This window comes from Scomber scombrus, chromosome 12 (genome assembly GCF_963691925.1).
Source record: "Scomber scombrus chromosome 12, fScoSco1.1, whole genome shotgun sequence".
NCBI classification, from domain to species: Eukaryota; Metazoa; Chordata; class Actinopteri; order Scombriformes; family Scombridae; genus Scomber; species Scomber scombrus.
In genome coordinates this window covers 20,679,827-20,700,812 of record NC_084981.1, presented here as the reverse complement: position 1 = coordinate 20,700,812, position 20,986 = coordinate 20,679,827, and the positions used below count along the sequence as shown (strand labels likewise).

The window sequence follows — 20,986 nt, the reverse complement described above, 5'->3', positions numbered from 1 at the left end:
ATTAAGACCCACAAAAGTGACGCAATTTAGATGATGTCTATATAAGGTGACAAATTTCCGTAATCAGATGTGAAGAGTTTCCTAATTTGCAAAAAAGGGGACTTACTTTCCAACTGTGAGTCATGACAGTTATTTAAAAAAGGTAACTGCTATTGTTGTGGTGTGTACTGTTGCCATGGCGATGAAAGTAATCATTTTAACCCAAACAATGATCTTTCCCTAATTCTAACCAAGTTGTTTTTTGTTCTTAAACCTAACCAGAGCTTAAATACAGAGTTGTCACACCACAACACATCCTTCGTTTTTAAAAGTGAGCACAGACAAATTATGATGTCCTGTTGATTACTGCCAATAGAAGCACCATATTACAAAATGCTCCTGTGGGTCGTTCTGGAGTGTATGTGGTCATTTAATTTGGAGGACTTGGTGGAATTTTGTGTCATTCACAGCCGGAGTTAATTGATTTTGATCGGCCACATGGGAGCAATGGAACAAGCTGAAAATACAACAATGACATATTATCATCTCATAAAGCTGTTACGATGAGCATGTTACAAAACAACAAATTCCCTATTTACACATTCAGCAGACAGAGAATAACATTATGATTCATTTGGAGTCATGGTTGTAGTTACACAACCAATGTGTTATATATCCAATATTTCCTCTCCTTTGAACTCTTTTTTGGTCTCCAGAATATCTTTAGTAGATAAATGCTCCACTATGTTTAGTGGCTGGCCACTTTTTTGCTGAAAAACAACACTGATGAGGGGAGTTAGAGTAAACAAAAAGAGTAAAACTAAAGTAATGAGCTAAAAAGATGCCAAAATTCTTTCATTGTTGATATGAAAATATTGACTGGTGCGGCTTTAAACAGATAAACATGTGATCAGAAGTTATCATTGGAACTACTCTCTATCAGATAACATCCCTAAGAAACGTGTTCTGTGGGTTAACAAGGAGTCATTTTTTATTGATGTGTACACTACAATCTAAATTGACCTCAAATGTATTGGGGAGAAAACCTCAGAGGAGGATATTTAGAAAAACATCCGCCTGACTGTATAGATACCCCTAGGGATAAGTGAGAAAACACGTTTTGGTTGGACCTATCTTTTAATCAAACTCACTCTCTCTAATGGACCCCCATGGATGTGTTCAGTCTGAATGTGTAAGTACACTGACACTGCAAAGACAGGAAGCCGTGTGAGATTTTCTGGTCTGGAGAGATTCTCACCAGATCTCCTCCTGTTGCAACAGCACTGACATCCCGTTCCACTCTATTTCCCAAACCCATCATTTCCTATACAAATACTGCATTATATCGGCTACAGTCTGTTTTTATTTTCCTCAAAGATGATTCCCCTTAGCTGGCTGACTGACAGCTGTGTGTGCATGCATCATTATCTCCTTCACAGAGCCTGTCTGTTGCCGTAGCCTGTGGCAGACCTCAATCAAACAGTATTAGAAATGACTTCAGTTTCCACGAAGCGCCACGCTTTTGCCTGCTGCAGGTGCTTCACACATTCTATGAACCAGCGGGATATAGGTGGACTGGTTGGCATGCCCATCTGGAACAACAGACATGTAAAAACAGGTACATGGGGCTAATAGGTTCATTTGATTTGGCTTGCGGAAGTTAAGACATAATGAGTGAGAGAGTGTTGCTGATAATATCCTGTCCCTGGAAGCGGAGGTTATTGAGGTCTGTAAACTGCTTGAGAAATAATATATGCAACAACATCAATGCAAATATTCACTAAAGCAACATGCACATTCTGAAAAACAGCTTAAACGTGCATGTTTTCATAATTTAGAGAAAATGCCATTTAAACTATGTAAATTCTGTTATGTTCGCAGGTGAAAATTTAGTAAAACCTAAAGAGGAATACTAATTCACTTCTTCAATCTTTAATTCGAGTCTGGTTGAGGTTTAAAATGCTGCTCAGGTCTGCAGTTTCAGCATACAGTCAGGTAATAAGATCCACAATAGAAGGTCTATGCAAATGCCTCGGTAGATAGTGTGCAGTAGATAAATCATGTTTATAGATTGATGTCCTCCTCTATGGCCTCTGTGTATATAACAAGATTGCTTCCAATTGCATCTAAATATGAGCTTTATGCATGCAAACACACTATAATAAAATACTGCGCGCAAGGATATGGAATAAAGAGTCTTGCTCGCCATTTTAAACTACAGCCCATCACGCTGGCTATTATCTGCTGTTTATATTGTAATATGTGACTATACTGTAAAAATGCTGCTTCTTTGTGTTAATCCTGACAATTTGTCAAATTTAAATCCAGCAGTATTGTGAGGAACACATCAATTCAAAGTGAAATCAATTCTATCCCCCCTCCTTCCTCCGCCTCTTTTAGACTTTCTCTCACTCTTCTGCTTCTCCTATCTATTTCTCTTTCCTTTCTGTAATAACTATGTGAGCAGCAGCAAATGTAATTATAAAGGGGTGGGGTTGGGGGGGCGTCTGTGTGCGTGTGTGAGTATGATTGCTATGCATGCACAACAAAATGCAACATTAAAAAGCTATTATCAGAAAAGGGAACATTTTGGCAGATATATGGCGGAGGGCAGCTCCCGCCATATGTTTGTAGAGACGGGGACAACAAGTCAGGTAGTAATTATCAATCATCATCAGGAGAACCTGTCAAAAACGCTAGGCCGGGCACGTTCTGACTGGCGTTGCCATGGAGACAAGCCTACATCCCAGCAAGTGTGTGTTTACCAGGACATTAAAAATACTCACCCGTATTTTTATCTCACACTTATGAAATCGTGTAAATCGCTCTATTAGCATGTTCGAGCCATGAGTTCTGTTAAAATGTGTCTGTGTGTGTGTGAGTGTGTATGTATGTATGTGTTTGTATGTGTGTGTGTGTGTGTGTGTGTGTGTGTGTGTGTGTGTGTGTGTGTGTGTGTGCGTGTGTGTGTGTGTGTTTAAGGGATTTTCTGCCAAGCCATACTACGGAAAGAGATTTTTTAGGGATTGAACTGAGGATAATTTCGGTTGAGGTTACGGTTTTGGTTTTACACTGATTTCCTTGCCTTCATGATCAGGCATGTTACGGGTTACAATTAGCAGATGGATATATAAGTGGAACAGTCTCACCATAGCAATATTAAGACAAATGTGTGTATGTGTGTGCACATACATAATGCATTTGCCAGTAATGAGCTCATTTCTGTGACCATACTGTTGCTGTATACAGACTCTCTATTCAGACTGTCATTGTTAATATTCCTCAGCTGGAGAAAGAGGACATTCTCCAAAACCATCATGACTTTGTCAGTTTCAATTTTACATATTCCTTTTTCTTTTTTGCATAGCCTACCTCGCTTTTCTTTTTACATACACCAGATGCCTTCATATCAAATTTCACTCTTTGCCATACAAGCTATTCAAAGTAGCAGCATTTCCTGAACACTGTACAATAAGTGTGACTTTTCACAGAATCACACCAGGAATGTTTCTGGAGCCTTTCCAAATGTTTCTAACAACAATGGCGCTTTCAGATGACAATCAATTTCCATGTGACCTCAATCCATTACCCTTCCAGGAATCAGGATTATTTTCACTTTAAAAACAAGCTCTGAAAATTAAATACGTAAGCAAGTAAACATGAAAGCAATTTAGAGGAAACTGGTGTTAAGATCAGTATGAATTTTCCTGCTTTATTATGGCAGTCATTTGGAGAAAAAAATAGAAAAAAGGGGTAGTGTTCTTAATTCATTATTTGTGTGCCGTTGTGCATGTTCACCCTAGGGAGAGGCAACATTACTCTTTCATCAGATCAAATGAAGCGAAGCCGTGCCGTTCCAGGAAGAGCCAATTAAACTGTTCAAAGAAGTTTATTATTGCGACGGATTATGAAATCATTCTCATCGGATTCATTGGGGTGTGTGTGTTTCGACAGGGGTGTGAATGTGTGTACTTTACCACTGCGCAAACTCATAAAGGCTGTCGACTCAAGCTTTCCATTTGCAAAGTAAGTAGGAAATTATGGTACGTGCTCACAGTGTTACATGATTTACAAGAGAACTTTTACAAACTTAATTTATTGTAAAAAATAAGCTGTAATTATGTTGAGAAAATAATTGCTTTCAATTTTTTTTTTTTCATTCCTCCCTCCTCTTCTCTTTCTTTCATTCTGTCCATGTCTTGTGATCGCCTCATGATGGTAGCGTCGCCTGTTAAGTACTTATTAACACACATCACATTCGAGACATGGCTGGGTTTAATCTTAACCCAGATCCACTGACTGACACACACACTAAGGAATGCAATGACCTCTGATCCAGGAGAACTTAATAATATCACCCAGTATTTCAGTATGTAGCTCCAGACATATACACCTACACACACATACACGCGCACGCACACACTTTGACACACACACACACACACACACACACACACACACACACACACACACACACACACACACACACACACACACACACACACACACACACACACACACACACACACACACACACACACACACACACACACACACACACACACAAGCACAGTGTAATTATACAAGAAAAAAAAAAAACACTCTTTGGTGTTGGCTCAAGTCCAACAAGGCACAATATCTCTCTGTGTGCATTTCATCTGTAATAACTCGCAGTGCTGCTTTGCTGTCAAGACAAAAATAAAACAAATACATGACAACACAATACAGGCTGTAAATATCTGACAAGTGAACATGTCACATAAGCTTTCGCCTGTGCCCAAGTGTTGGCAAGTAGCTCTTAATGGTTATTGTTCCAAGAAAGGAAATAAAAAAATAAATCCCATTTCACAAAGAAATGTTGGGAGCACGCGGAGGGACTGTCCCAAATACACACCCTGTTGTTCTGAGAGTGCCAAATGTAAAACAGTCAAAGTTACATAATGTGGAGGATTTGCTAAAACGGGATAACCTTCAAACGCTTCCACATCATTGATACTGACAGACTGCAGCAACAACTCAGTAGGACTGGGGCTTTAAAAAAATACAGTATTTCAATTTGGCTTTTTGAGAGAGAGAGAGAACGAGAGAGAGAGAGGGCGAGATGAAAGGGAGCAGTGGATAAGCTTCAAGGCTTATCCTATTCATTACTGGAGGAAAAAAAAAATCTCAGCATCGACCTATAAATAAATGAATGCCAGGATAAACACGAAGCCCATACATCAATAAAACATATGTATTCTAATAGATCACGCTCTAGTTACACTTGATGGGATTGAGTTGGCCAATGAGCCCAATCATAGGGACTTTAATCATTCTGAAAAGCTACACAGCATTATGCCATGGTGATTATAAATAATAATCATTCCCACAACAAAATAGGCCAATGAATACTTTTATCCTTCTACAGTATGTGTTTTTTCTTGTTTATGTGCTCACATATTATATTTTTAGGGAATGTAAGGAGGAAGGAGTTTATTTGAAAAATATACAATAAATAATATATATACACATAAACAAAAAATAAAACAAGCTGTCTCCTGTTCTTTGTATTTTCAATTTTCATTAACATGAAAGTAACTGCATATAAAAAAAATTTAACACCTTTGTAAAAAAAAAAAAAAAAAGTGTAAAGCAGCTGTCAGCAGTGACGCTGTTTAAGTAGGTGTTCACTTTTCCAAGCAGTCATTTCAGGGAAAGAAAACCTGGAAACATCAATCACAGTCATCACAAGCAGTATAATCCTCACTTTGCTGCTGTCATGTAGAAGCAGTGTAACAATGATTTTCTGACGTCACTTGAGTTACACAAGCCCTTTTTCAGAAATGGCAACAAGCCTTTACCTGCAGACACAAGAACGCAGTTGACAACTTAACACAGTTACCTGGCTGAAAGGCTGCATTCATGAGCTGTTTCTACACCAGCCGCACCGGCAGAGACAGACTCAAAAGCTTTGTAAACAACATCTACAGTTACAAAGTTACTGATGAGTCAGACGTGTTAAATTCAGATTGCGACATGCTGGTCTGTATTTTTTATTAGGAGCATTTAGGAGATGTATCACAACTCACAGCTGGGATTTTATGAAAATATGATTCACTGTGTAGTTCTGAACAGATACAAAACTGTCTTATTACTATGGAAATATAATCTTTTTATATTCATTTCCAACAGTGGTTCGTCCACATTTGACGAGTGTATTAATGGATTAATCATCTAGGCCATTATGAATGAGGTCAAGCTGGCATGGTCAGTTGAAGTGTAAAGTAATTCATGGCATGCTCTGCAGTTTATCTAAGTTTAAAATCATACAGCTGCTTTTAGAAGAAAAAAAAACTACTTTACCTTTTGTTTTATCGCTTTATCTCAGAGCTTGATCGTAATCTCTCAAATTATTTGTAACAGTCACACAAAGGGGTTGATGGCTTACTTTAGTAGGACAAGTTTGTGCCTTTTTTAAGGGGGTTCAAGGATATATTCACTATCCAATAACTTACATATTATACATTTTTTTTGTGACAGTAAAGATATTTTAGTGCGCTTTGAAAATCAACATGCGGGTATTTGAAATGTACTTGATGAATGATCCTTCACTGTGAACATTTCATCACCTTGATTTTTTTTCAGTGTTCACATCTTGTGGTATTGCGTTTACAAGCAGGAGCCAGTCTGAAAAGTCTTTTTTGTGGTGCATTCAAGGACGTGCCGACATCCAGTTTGTGAAAGTCAACAGCCAAAACAAAACAAAACACCGCACTCATGAGCTACTATTGTGTTGACAGGAAATCACAAGCAGGAGAAACCACACATCAAAAAAGATTAACGTGGATTTTGTTCTTATTTTCTCTTAAAATGGTTCCTGTTTGGCAGCTTCAGTGAACGCACCAACATTTCAAAACAGCCACAGCTCACAGCTGCAATAACATGTGATGATGATGATGGGTGTCATAAAAAAAAATTACTAAATGTTTTACTGTGATGGATCGCCTCTATAAAGAAAGTTTAATGTTGCAAATAGATGTTCATATAGCAAGTAAAAAATAATATGCCTGAAAAAGGAGGAAATCTAAACATCTAAAACCTTTTGGTATGCTTTGTAAAATATTATGGAAAGAATGTGTGATTCACATGCAAAAATCCCCTGAATGACTCCTTAACTGAAGTAAGACTATACCTAGCTGCTCTTTCAACCTCTGCTAGTTAGCTAATTATCCTTGATCAGCTCTGCTCCTTTGAGAAACCTTTGCACTGTAATTAACAGGTCCAGACTTCTGAACAGCTTCTTGCCCTTAGCCAGATGCTTATTTAACTCTGTGTGTGCCTCTGTTGTGCTAAAAATATATAAGCAGCAATGCAAACCAATATTTGTGTAGCTGGTGTATTGCTGATGACATAATAGGGATAATCAGGAAAATTGTGCCTTATTCGGCCCAGCTGATGCTGCTGATGTCAATAGGAGAAAGGGCTTTTAGTTAAAATACAGTAGCAGCACTTTCTGCTTGTGCACACCAGGTACATTAGGGTAATAAATAAAACACTCCCTGCTCAATGTGTATTTAGCTCATATAGCATGGGATGTTATGTTGTGTATAAGAGGACAAAGTCATGCTCATGGTGTAACAATATGTATCTTTCATTTCTTTTAAAAACAGGACATGACAGTGTACTATATAAGTAGTCTTGCAGCAGATGTTCAGCTCATTTCCATATGCAGTCCATGTCCTGATTATGAAATCTAACTATAAAGCTACAACACGTGCTCTTTTCTCCTCTAAATTCCTCCTCTATGGCCTCTGTATACCATGACATATGGACGATGAAAAATTCATGGGCCGGTGGTTAACACAAATCTGCAGAGAAGATGGGAAAACATGAGCTTAGCAAGCAATTTGCCTATTACATTAACATAAGGCGCTGTCATGGGACGATATTGGTGTATGCATATTTCATCTAATCTGATTTCATGTTTAAAGAGTGAGCAAGAAAGTGGTTCAAGTTGTGGAAACAATGACATCATACTGTATGTTCATCTGGTGACCTAACCTAATCAAGCCAGCAGGACTGAATGTTTTTAAAGATTTTATCTTTAAGTACAGGTTAGTACAATTGCAGAACGTTTCCTGCTCTTTTTTTTCTTCTCCTCTCCTTCACTGGCATATTACAGTATCAGTTTCAGCAAGAAGATCAGCAACAGGAAATCTTTTTTCTTTTGATGCCAAACACAGATGCAACCAACCTAGACATGCAGAAGCAACCACATACATGCAGCACAACTATATTCAGACCCAGATATACAAAACCAGCACACACACACACCCACACACACACTCCACATTACAAAACTATACTTTTAAATTGTGTTCATCATCAGTGCATCAAGACAATATAAATATTCTGACAATGGTGGATTGTAACAAAGTACACTTATTGAAATACAGTTTTGTGGTACTTGTATGTTACCTGAGTATTTCCATTTCATGCTTCTTTATACTTAAATATTGTACTTTTTACTGCACTACATTTATTTCACAGCTGTAGTTACTCATTACTTAACTCAAGTTAACTGATCCATATACACGTACAGAGTGGAGATGACATTTTGTTTCTCAGTAGTGTTACTATGTTTATCAGTTAAGCAGTGCAAATAGATTTGTAATCATTTAGATCAGTTCTGTTTTCACTTTGATCAACAGAAAGAATATTTAATGTAAGTGTCAAAAAACACATTAAATCCCCTTTGATTCAATGTTTTAAGCAGTTACACATTTTTTAAAAATCAAAGGGTGCTTAAAAAGTTTCACAAGCACTGAATATCTGTATTAAATACAGAATAACAAAAACATTGACTGGTGCCATTTTGCATAATAAGTATTTCTGCAGTTTTTCCTCAATCGCTTAAACACTAAAACTGGACCTACTGACAAAACATCCAAATCTGTCACGCCATCTACCAAAAGACAGACCCAACACTATAAACATTATTCTCCTGTTTTCACTCACATGCTCATTTAGAAAAACAACGGCATTCAATATAATTAATTCAAGTCATCACAGCAGGAACCCAATTAACACACAATTCCTGTAGTGGAAACACTAAGAGTCCAAATTGTTCACACATCAATCAGAAAATCAGTAAAACGTGATTCTATTGGAATCTATGTTCTTTATCAGTTGCATACTTTTACATTACATTTACTTTTTCACCCAGTTTCAGTTTATTTTACTACAGGACATTGTGGAATAAACATTTTGAAAATGTATACATGTCTTGTGTCGTTACATATTGTGTTCATCACGTAAAGAAAATAGCTTGTTTTGGGGGAAAACCATAACCACAATTACTCATTGCAGTATCAGGTTTTGAGTTGATCTCGCCAATGTGTAATAGTTATTTTGTAGCCTTTTGATGGGTTTTGTGTGACATTTGAAGACAAAGTTTGGTTTAGCTCTAAGATTACATGGTTTGTTTTTGTGTGTCTTAGAGTTTTGGAGAAATGGGGCATAATTTCAAGAAATGTGTCTTAGCAATCGGGAAACACTTTAGCTACATTTTTTAAACTAATACTTCGGTAATTCCACTAAAGTAAGCCTTTGAAGGCAAGTAAAGTATCTAAATACTACTTCCACCAAATTATATTGAAGCAATAAATAGGTTTTATACTTCTTCCACCCTGGAGGATTATAAAAAAGGACTCCAACAGATTCTACTGGAAATGTTTCTTTTTAATAAAAAGCAAACCAGCACGTATATAGATATTTCAAACAAAACACACTGAGTTCAGCATGAAATATATATTTTATGTGCCAAAGAAAAGCAGGGAATATAGGACAAATGAGAATGGGGAGGGCATCTCTCTTCAACTGCTTTGCCTCAAACATGATTGCCTCACTAACTTTTCAAAAATACTGTTGATTTAAGCAATGTGCACACAAGGAGTGTTAGGTTTCTGAAGGGCTGGAGGAAGGGAAGGGGGAAAGGAAGGTCAGCAGTTTGGGAGCATAACTTCAGAATCAGAGAAAATGGGAAAAATGCTGGTCATAATATTTTCCTTAACAGATGCCCCAAATGAGAAGCTGTCAAGACGCACTGAAGCTCTGCGATGTATATCTTGTTAAAATATATCATATACAGCACCTCTAGGTCGAGCTTACAAATGTTTATGCTATTGCTTTGTAGCGTGCACAGTATTCCTGCCAAATGAATGTGACTAATACTCAACAGCCTCATGACAGCTAATAGCAAAACCTTGAACCTTATCATCTGTCATTCAGCACAGCAAAGGCCTGGCCCACTCAAACTATTCCTGGCTTTTTCTCACAGCAGAGGAGTCTCAGAAATGCCAATATTATTATAGTACAGTGCAGTATGTAAGACCTTCTTTATTCCTAGCTTTATAAGATAGAGCTTGTTTTTCATTCAGCACATCAGTGTGCACACAATAACTGAAGAACAACTTGCGTTTTCCTTCTCTGCGATTGTGCGGCGGTAATATTACATCCCTCCTGGCGAGAATTGAATTGGGGACACAAAGTAGCATGGGTATAATCAATCCACGCTGGCAGAGAATGCTCGATAATTATAAACAAAAACTGTGTCATTCCCCGTGAGGAAAGCAGCTGCAGGGGTGACAGGCAATGCTGAACATGAATATGGATCACAGGACTAAAGATCTGGTAACTGACGCAACCGCAGCACTGCTCGAGCTTGTTCAAAAGCAGGGATGTTGGTGGTGACGTGGACGAAAGAAAAAAAAACAGGAATATAAATTGAGTTGGATGAAGCACAGTCTGTGATAAGTGTCATAGTCGTAAAAGGAACGAGCTTACATCATTGAGTAAAGTCTATTATTAAAGATATTAAAGGTTCTGTATAAACAGGAGCAGCCAGAGCACACTGATGTGTCACTGCTCACCTCTAAACATACAGATAAATCAGACTGACAACACACTTGACATGCTGAAGTAAAAAAATAACATTTATGCTGCTGATTATATAATGAGTCTGTACGTATTATGCTGAATATACACCTACTGTAGTGCTGTGTTCAATCCATAACCAGGCTACCAAGAATAGACTTGATTTAACCACGAGCTTTGATCTGATGACTATATTTCACACAATACTGTACCAACAGGCTTTCTGAAATTCTGCAATAGCATTTTATTTTATTTTATTTTTCTTTTCTTTTTTTTGCCTGAGCTCTATCGTCTTCTCTACCCCCTGAGGTAGCCTGACACACTTTCATGAATTAGCCTAGACAAGACGGACGGCTGTTAGAGCTGCCACAGCAGATTTGGCTGAATCCAAAAGGTCAGAATTAGCATTGAAGAAAGCATAGAAGAAAGTCCTAAAATTGTTCCCTAGATCATTTTTTAAATTTGTTTAATATTTCACAGCTGCATAGTATAACATCTTACGTGTCCACAGAGCTGGTATTTATCCTAATAAAGGTGGATTTAATATGGTGTTTATGACTGCTTTCTCATATGGAGCCTGTAAATGGCAGGATAACTTTTACTCAGCAGCTGTGTATGTTTCTGAGTGCATATGTGCAAACATTCATGTGTGTGTTTCTGCTTGTAAGTAAGACGCCCTTGAGGCTGTAATTCACTTGGCAGAGTGATGGAAATTACTTAGCTCTGCTGTTTTGAAACAAATCACAAACAAGTCTCCTAGCAGCAATTCAATCAGAAATAAAAGCCTGTTTCGAACATAGTAAACCTTCATGTGAATAACATTAGAAAATCTGGTTGCCTTAGTAAAAAAAAAAAGTAGAACTCCCTTAGGCTCTGAAAATAAACCTTTAGCTTAAATGTGGCTCACAGAGGAATGGCATTATTGAGCCAAGTGAATGAGCAACAGCAGCCACAGGATGTTAGCGTTACTATTCATAACTTATTTTCCTATGCCTAAAACCGTTTTCCCTTCTGGTCTCACCTCTGTCGCTCTCTTAAAATGCAATTACCTACTGGCAAATTTACAGGAAAAGAAAAACAATGACTTTTGACCAGAGGAACCGTTACTGTGAATGTCAAATTGATGCTCCACTGTGCTACCAAGCAGAGGAAATATAAAGAGAGATGAATCACATTATTCCTTTGTTTTAGCCCAGCTCGGGGTTAATAAAATGTGTGGATTCATGAGCAGCGGGGAAAGCACGGTGAATGGCAAACAGACATGTTCCGGCAATTCAAAATTCCTCACTTGAACCACAGAATGCTTTTCAAAGGTGTGACTGGTGACGGTGTCTGAATGGCGGTCACTTGTGTTCGTAAACAGAGAAATCCCTCTAGGGCCAAACAAAGACTAAATGGAAAACATATTGAGAGCATAATGGAGCTTGACACTTGAGATCATGGCTACTTGTTAAGAATTTAATTCCTATTTTATCCTTAATTAAACTAAAACAGCATTTCAAGTCTGTTCTGTTTAGATGGATTTTATTCTTCTGGGCAATGAAAGGTTAAAAAGGACAAGAAGAGTTTTAACAGAAACTAAAGAGAGACTAATGATGTCCACACAAATCCAAAATAACCATTAATAAACCACAAATATACTAATCCTCTTTTCTATATTAGGTTTAAAAAACCCTCCAGAGTTTTTTGTCATTGTCCAGTGAAAACCGTATATCATCAAATTGGTTAGTTTTGATATGTTATTATTTTGGGTTTTTTTAAGGATTAAGTGTTACTTTATGGGTTCAGAAAATTCTGAGACTTCACCGCTGGATTATGTTTAAAATACATCATCAGGTCTGGTTTTCTTCACAAATCATTGTCGCTGTCGTTTTTTTGGAGTTACATGGTTTTCACAGCATGGTGACTATGGTAGCATTGTGGCTTTGGAGCTCATATAAAACAGTATCGCTCCCATTTCTTTTGCCCTTTGATGGTTTTCAATATGATACGCAGGCCTTACACAAGTTAAAATTTTAAATGGTTTGAAGTATGCTTTTTGAATTTCATACAATGGACACTGAGGAATACTTATTGCTTGGCCCAGAAAGTACAAACACTGTCCATTTTCCACTAAAAGCAGACTTGAACAAATGGTCAGGGTAACCAAAATGACATAATTGAAAGTTTGTGATGAACCGTGCAGTGCAAATGAATGCTAAGTGCATGCTTTCGTCCAGAGCTCGGGACATGAGGAGTTTGATGTTTCATGGGGCAATATGCAACACTCCAAAAGCCACAAACTGCCATTATAAAGACTGCTGGCATTTTAGATGAGCTAATATGATAACTTATCTAAAGGCTACAATCTAATCTGCAGCTGCCACACTCACCAAACTCGTCACAGATGCTCTCGTTCTGCAGCAGGACGGGATTTTCGAAGGTGTCCCGGCAATAGAGGATCTTCGTGCTCCCTCCCAATGCAGCGATACCGCCCAGCGCCAGCACTGTGTGGTCTATGAACAGAGAGGACGGCTGCTCTCTGAGCCGCGCCAAAACCGAGCGGTAGCGGCAGTACTGGGGGTAACTGAGAACCAAAACCTTCCTTCCATCCTCCTCCTGGCCTGAAAAAACACACAAAAATACAGACACACAGTTAGAAGGTCCACATAGATTATATAGTTTACACATCCAAAACAGAACTTTAGTAGGGAAGTAGGGAACATTTTGTTTTTAAGAGCTCCTGTAAGATTTGTAGAGAATAGCAGCACTTAGTTTTACAGGACACATTCATTCTTGTATTTCTCTTCGGGTTTTTATTACTTTTTGCTGTCTCATAGATCATTCTTTGGCTACTTTAATACTTTGGCACATCTACTGCCAATGTGCTGTGAATATGATCCTTTTCCTTCTTACTATTGGCTTTAAATTACAAAGTTGCGTGTAATATCGGCGATATTAGACATTAAGTTTGTCCAACTGTAACTTTTGATGGGTAGCAGATAAATTATTTGAAGGTAAATGGATAATTAAAAAAAAATCTTTTCATGTAAATGTTACTTTCTTTAATTAAAAACATGTATTTCATTTTCATTATTTTTTAAATCACTATACCATTAAATGATACTTCCTATAGTCTTTCCTATGAGCTTATATAAACATGCAGCAGAATATCCAAACATGAACTTGATTTTTGAACAATTATGTTTTGTCCACATACTAAATATGAACCTTTCCCATCAAAATTATCTCTCTCATCAGTGTTTCAAGAAACACATCACATCATCTCGCTGTTTCACACCCTTTCATTATCGTAATAGCACATTTCACCAAACTTAAACAACACCCTTTCACGTCCACAGTACAAATAATTAATGCCGTTGAGCTGCATGTTTGAAATGCATGACACGCATGTCTGGTGACAAGAGGAATGTCTAGATACTCGCTGATTTGATTGACGAGGGTAATTTCTAACAAGCAAGTTTGAGGTGGGGCTTTACTTGGAGCAATTTAGACAAGATGTCTTCCTGACTGCCAACCTCATTATCCATCTAAATGTATGAATCCATTCATACGTGTTGGACAAATAAAATAGATAATAATTAATGAGGAAAGCAAATGACACTTTATTACAAACTGAGTCCAGAACCTCTAGTTTGACACTGGTAATCTGGCAAAGGATTATAACACAACTCATGAGGTAGAAAACCTTCTGTTACAGTCAGACTTAACAGTCGTGTTGGGTGTGTTTGTGATGCGAGTCTGCAATAAATATCTCACTGACAGTGTGTACGTTTGACTGATACATTATCACCGGTGATGGCTAACTGGCAAAGTAATCTCTTCCGTTATTTGGAGAACCTCTGGACGGGAAGTACAGATTGTATAAACTGCAATAAAAAACCTGGATGATATGCTGATAAACAAATCAAACTGTTACTATTACGCTGATGTGTTGTAAAAAATTACAATAAATTCGGGGTGAGTAGGTACAAAAGAAAGTATATTACTATACGACATGGTAAATGATTACCATATATCAGATAAAGTCACATAACTACTATATAAAAAAGATAATGAGTCACTACAGATAAATTTAAGATATCTAATGTTAGAAATAAGATAACAGAATTTAAATATGTTTAGTTCACTGTAAATTCATTAAAATACCAGCTACATGTTCAGGACTTGATAGACTTATATTGAGTTATTTGTTTAAAATAACTCGTCTTTATATTATGATATGACTACGGATTACTGGTGGTAATTAAAATGACAGTTTTTATGCAGTCCTGCTTCATTATAACAGAACATATCTGCTGCCACCCACGTAACACAAATATAATAATCTATAACTAATTACACGCTCAATAATACATCTTTAATTTAGATATAACTGATTAAATGAGGCACTTCAGAAATAAATACTTTAATGAGCCAATTTGAAGATGTAGGAGAGACGTTTCGGGTGCTGTGCAGGAGCTGCAGTTCAACACATTAATGCTGTCGTCATCAAACAGAGCTAAATTTGACTCACTAAACACTGGAAGGAAATGACCTAAATAAATGCATTAGTATATATAGTATGACTTGACTTGAGACAAAATCATACACGATAACATACACTGCGTGTAATTCTCTTAATACCTGTATGACTCCTGATTATTTTCATTAATGATTAATCTGTCAGTTATTTTCTTAATGAATCAATCCATAAAATCTATGAAATGGTCCATGAAATGTCAACAATTTGTGAAAAAATGAAGTCCAAGGTGACATCTTCAAATTCCTTTTATCCAACCATCAGTCAGTGAACTAAAAGTGTTCCGTTTAATGTCTTATAAAAGTAAGAAATCCAGGAAATATTCATATTTGAGAAGCTGAAACCATTTTTGTTTAAATTACAGCACGACTTACTGATAAATTGTTATCAGGTGACTTTACATGACAATATAATGTATATTAAATATGATAAAATATAGCGTCTCTGTTCAAAAGCTCCCATGGGTATTACTGTACATGAAAATCTGATCATAATATTTCTCAAATCTCAAACTATAATGATGATATAATGACATAGAAAAATGACATTTTAACACACTACAATACCACACAACGAAATGAAATTGGCCAAATCATAATATGCAGACAAATGTGTGTGCGTTGTTCTTGGAAGCTTCATTCATGTCACATTTTTTGTAGACTTATTGGCCCTTAGAGATTGTTGTTTGACAGAGTGCTAATATTTTTCTAGCTTACAAAGCCGACTAAATGGTTCAACAGTTGATGAAGCAGAGCCGCGCAGTTTGAAACATGAATATGAATAATTCACTGTCCTGTCTGCTTTTACAAAGCCCTTGGACGTGACATTCATGGGAATTCCTACTGGTAAGTTAATATTTCAGGGGTGGCTAACTAGTGAGGTTTCACCTTGTCTTTCAAAAGAGAAAACATGCAGGCTTAACAAGTTGATTCAGGAGACACATTTCTTCCTTTTGGTGTCATTTTATCAAGCTGTAGGCTGATTAAGATCACTGAAATACGCAGCAGAAACAGGGCAGGAAGAACACGATTCATAACATATTTACAGCAGCTGCATGCTCGACAATCAGTGTAATTAGTTCCACTGAACTCCAATATGACGACCACTTCAAAAGAAATTATTAAAACCATTCAGCCAGCACACAAACACACGCACACATACACAACCACACGCACACCCACACAGCCTATAAGAAAGTAGGTGCCACAAAACCCACAGACGTATTAACACACATATTCTTGCATACATATCACACTGCAGACACACACATTCATCAAAGATTGCGGCAGTTGTCGTACGCAATTACAGCCCAGAGGTAGCGGAGGCTTTGTTTCCAAATGTCAGGGGTTTTATTGTAAGCGGTCACCGTCAGACCAGCTCTTTCTCCCGAGGACCCTCACAGCATTTCACTTGATTAGATTCAATTTGGAGAGAGAGCCGCAGGGCATTAATAACTGTACAAAGGCATTGTAAAGCATGCATGTCGGTGTGAGTGCGTGTGTGTGTGTAATGTACATTGAGTGTATATACAGTTCAAAAATTCCTTTTGTTCTTAAAGCACGACCTTTCCAAAAAAGGGCGTCCATATCTTTGTGTATGACTACTAATTGGTTGGGGGGCTGTGGCTGCATCACTAGTGAGCTGGAGGACACTATGAGAACATTATGCAATTTCTGTCTCTCTCTTTTTCTGCCTTTCTGTGGATCTCGTTTTTAATTTCTCTGTCTGTCTTTCTGTCCTCAACCGTTGGTGATATTGAGTGTTGATCAAAGAGCAAAGAGCTGCGGTGCGGCAGATTCTTTTAAGAACACGCTGTAAAGCTCCTGACCTCATAAACTACAATAGTGTCAGGGTCATAACTGCTGTACAGAGCAGCTGACGTTATAACCAGTCAGTCAGTGCAGCACTCAATAAACTGCAATAGAGTACAATATACACTGATATAGTGCATTGGTGGGTGAGTGCTATTTTCAGTGCGATATATTTGACACTTTGTATTACACTTAAAGGGGCCCTCCACTAATTTTAAACATCAACTTCATTTTATTGTCAGCCAGTGAAAACAACTGGATAATGTCTTCTGTAGCTCTGGAGGAGCTTTATCAAGGGTAAAATAGTAACCCTGGTGATGTCACAGTGATGTCATCAGGGTTTTTTTTCCCACAGACTTGAACAGTTAAAAATGTATAATAAGAAACTCATGTTACAAAGTCGGGGGTGTGGAGTTTGAAAGTCATGGGAATTTATGAAACAAGAGATTGACCTAATGTACCACACTATATCAAGTTGCATTATGGGAATTGTAGGATCCGATATTTTTCTGTAAATTTCTATAAGTTCAACACTAAATTGCTGGAATATCACCTTAATTTGTTTTGCATTTGTTTTGTCTTACACTCCAAAAACAACATTTTTTAAAAAGTGGTGCAAAAAGGACAAAACACAAATGGATACAGTACAATACAATGCTAAACTGACAAATTCATCAGTTCTGACATTATGCTGTGTAGTAAACTTGTGCAACAAAGTGACACTGAAACTGCCTAACTACAGTTTGGGAGACATAAATAGAAATACTTGTTCTCCTTCTGATTTGAGATTAATCAGACACACTGTGGAAAGACCTTGATCAGTTTTGTCAGTGCATGTTTTTACTGTTGTTGTTGTAGTTGTTAGTTAAGGTCAGCTTTATAAATGAAAACTTGGTATGAATACAGCGATGTACAATGAAGCTCCACAATGTCAGGCTTTTTTTAAGAAATGTGAGTGGTTTAAAACCTATTCTAAAATGCACCACTGCTGGAAAATGAAATAAACACAAGCGGGAGAGATATTAGCATAATGTCTAGTCTTATTTAAGAGTCTTGTGGCAGAACTTTGTTTGAGCTGTAAACACTTCAAGGATGACTGAGCTAACCAAGTAAAAAGTGCATTACAATAATCTAAGTGGGATGTGACAAAGGCATGAATGAGCTTCTCTGTGTCTTGAGATGACAGGATGGATCTGATCTTCCTAATATTCCCGGGATTAAAGAAGCATGACTGAACCAGTTTTGCAATATGCAAATTGAAATGCAAACAGGAATCAAATTTTTGCATTTTCAGACAGACATTGCATGACTGGAGCGAGAGTCCAGAAATTACAGAACTGCTTGTGCAACGGGGCCAAGACCATTGATTAATATTTCTGTTAAACCACCCCCTGATGTCAGGAATACAATTATATAAAATAATCGAGGATTGGGAATCTCGTAATGAGTGTTTCTGTCTCTTTCTTTCTTCATACAAACATTTGAGTGTTTCAGGTAATGTTTTGAGCAAATCAGTACGGTGAATCAATACAGTACATGACTGTGTGAGGGATTGTGCTTTGTTATGAATCATGACCCAAGGGACAAGACATACAAAAATGAAAGGAATTTGAATTCAAAGACAACTGCGCACATCTGTTGATTTTCTTAAGGCAAAATCAGACAAACATCTGACACTCAAGAGCAGCAATATTATTCCTCCAGCACCTCTTTTATTAAAAAAATGTACACACTGGGATGGAGGGCAAAGCACAAACAGAGAACAAAATGAGTAGTAACAGCACAGAGCTTTTGTTACATACTTATTGATTTGAACATGTGAAATAAAACAACTGTACAGCAGAAAAAAGGTCAGAAGCTTCTTTTTCCGAGGTGCATTATTTCTTTCCTGAACTTACTGCTGGTTTTGACTGTACTGATTTCTGAGCCCCCAGGCAGCCATTGGTTTCTATTCACAACAGTATTAAAGTCAACTTGCAAAGACTTTTAAACTCACTAACAATACAGAAGGTAATCCATCACAGAGAATAAATGACATTTCTTCTTTGATGGTGAATTCATGGAAACAAGGAAATTTGAAAGCAGTCTGCCAAATATTAACTTCTTAATACAAAACATGGTGAAATTCATATTATCCTTTTCACGACATCTGTGTCTGCTTCCTGTCTGTTATCTGGATTTGATTTCCACCCAACATCGCTCATGAATGCTCGGCTTCATAGCAGGCACCACTCCGAGCTCAGATGTTAGAGTTCTCTTGAACACAACATCGACACAGAGATTTAAAACCAGTCAAACGTGCTAATCTGCATTATCACATATCAATATAACAGAAACAAATGTTTAGGTTCCTGTAAATTGATTTTTTATGCATTACCGATGTGAAACAAAACCAACAACTGTCTGGAAAGAGATTCAGTGTAAATATTTGCTGGTGTGGGAAGCTTAGTAAACATTTGTTACTGATACAGATTTTTTAGTTAAAAGGCCAAAACCACAAAACTGAAGTTATGTCTTTAAAGAAATTACTTTCTTGTCAAGAGTTAGGTGAGAAGATCAAAACCACTCCTGTACCAGGAGCTAGAGTTGGAAGTGATTAATTTAGCATTGTATAAAGACTGACGGCTAGCCTGACTCTGTCCAAAGTGGAAAACACACCTAACAACACCTCTATAACGCACTAATTAACAAGGTGTGTTTGTTTGTTCTGCACACAAACAGCATGTGCCATGTCTATTTTTTGGCAAACAACATCGGATTTCCTAGAGTCATCATCATTGTGAGGTTACCAAGCAACCAAAAAAGTTCTGAAAGGATGGATAAAATAGAATTGTATAAGAAATAAGAAATTGTTTAACTATATAACTCAGGATTTTTAATTTTTTGAAGAGAGCTAGGCTAACAGTTTCCCCTACATCCAGTCTTTAAGCTAAGCTAAGCTAATCTCTTCCTGCCTCCACCCTTGTACTTCTACTTGAGAGTGGTAATCATCTTGCATAACGTAACTCTCAGTGTGAAAACAAAGTGCATTTCCCAACATGTCAAACTATTCCTTTAAAAACACATTAAATGGGAAATACAGCACTACAGTATCACATTACACTGTAAGTGACACTATTGCAGTCCACAAGCAGACTGGTAAAGTCATTAGCTACAGTAGCTGTCATGAGACACTCTGCACAGTATAAATACAGATCTAAATCTACTCCAACATAGTAAAAGCAACATGCTGTAATATATGTGCAAGTGCATGAGTATTTGATTCATAAATACGACAAAATTATATTTAACAACATGGATCTGATATTGGCAGGGGGAAATTTCCAGTGAGCCAGCTCTTCCTTTGAGGAAAAATACTTACTGTATATGAGAGAAACAGGAGTGAAAATTAATAAGAAGAGAACAAGCTCTGACACTATATTATACCAGGAAAGAAATTAAAGAATATTTAGTTGAATTTCACCAAGGGAAGCATTTCTGTTTGTCTGCGATAACAAGCATGATAAATTACTAGCCAGAGAGATCAAAAATCCGAGATCAAAATCTCAGAAATGCTGCATATGACATGAAACTCATTAGTAGTAGTTCAAACAGCTGCTCCACTGGGTGTTATTGCTATTGCAATGTTAGATTTCTTGATTCGATTGAATTTCAAACCAGAAAAAATAAAAAGGGCGATCTACTGCTGCATACCTGCTTTCATTGGAGAATTTCTGTAGCAGCTTTGCAGGTTGGGAATAAAACTAGTCGTAATGTGAGG

The 20,986-nt window shown here is 37.3% G+C and overlaps 1 protein-coding gene across 1 annotated transcript in view; it reads right to left on the bottom strand.

The window, feature by feature from the left end:
- Positions 1-20,986, bottom strand: part of LOC133991915 (AT-rich interactive domain-containing protein 5B-like) — a 76,621-nt gene that overhangs the window by 29,738 nt on the left and 25,897 nt on the right. The window contains exon 4 of the mRNA XM_062430523.1: positions 13,266-13,496. Within this exon, the coding sequence (XP_062286507.1) occupies positions 13,266-13,496 (231 nt within the window). The remainder of the gene's footprint in view (positions 1-13,265; positions 13,497-20,986) is intronic.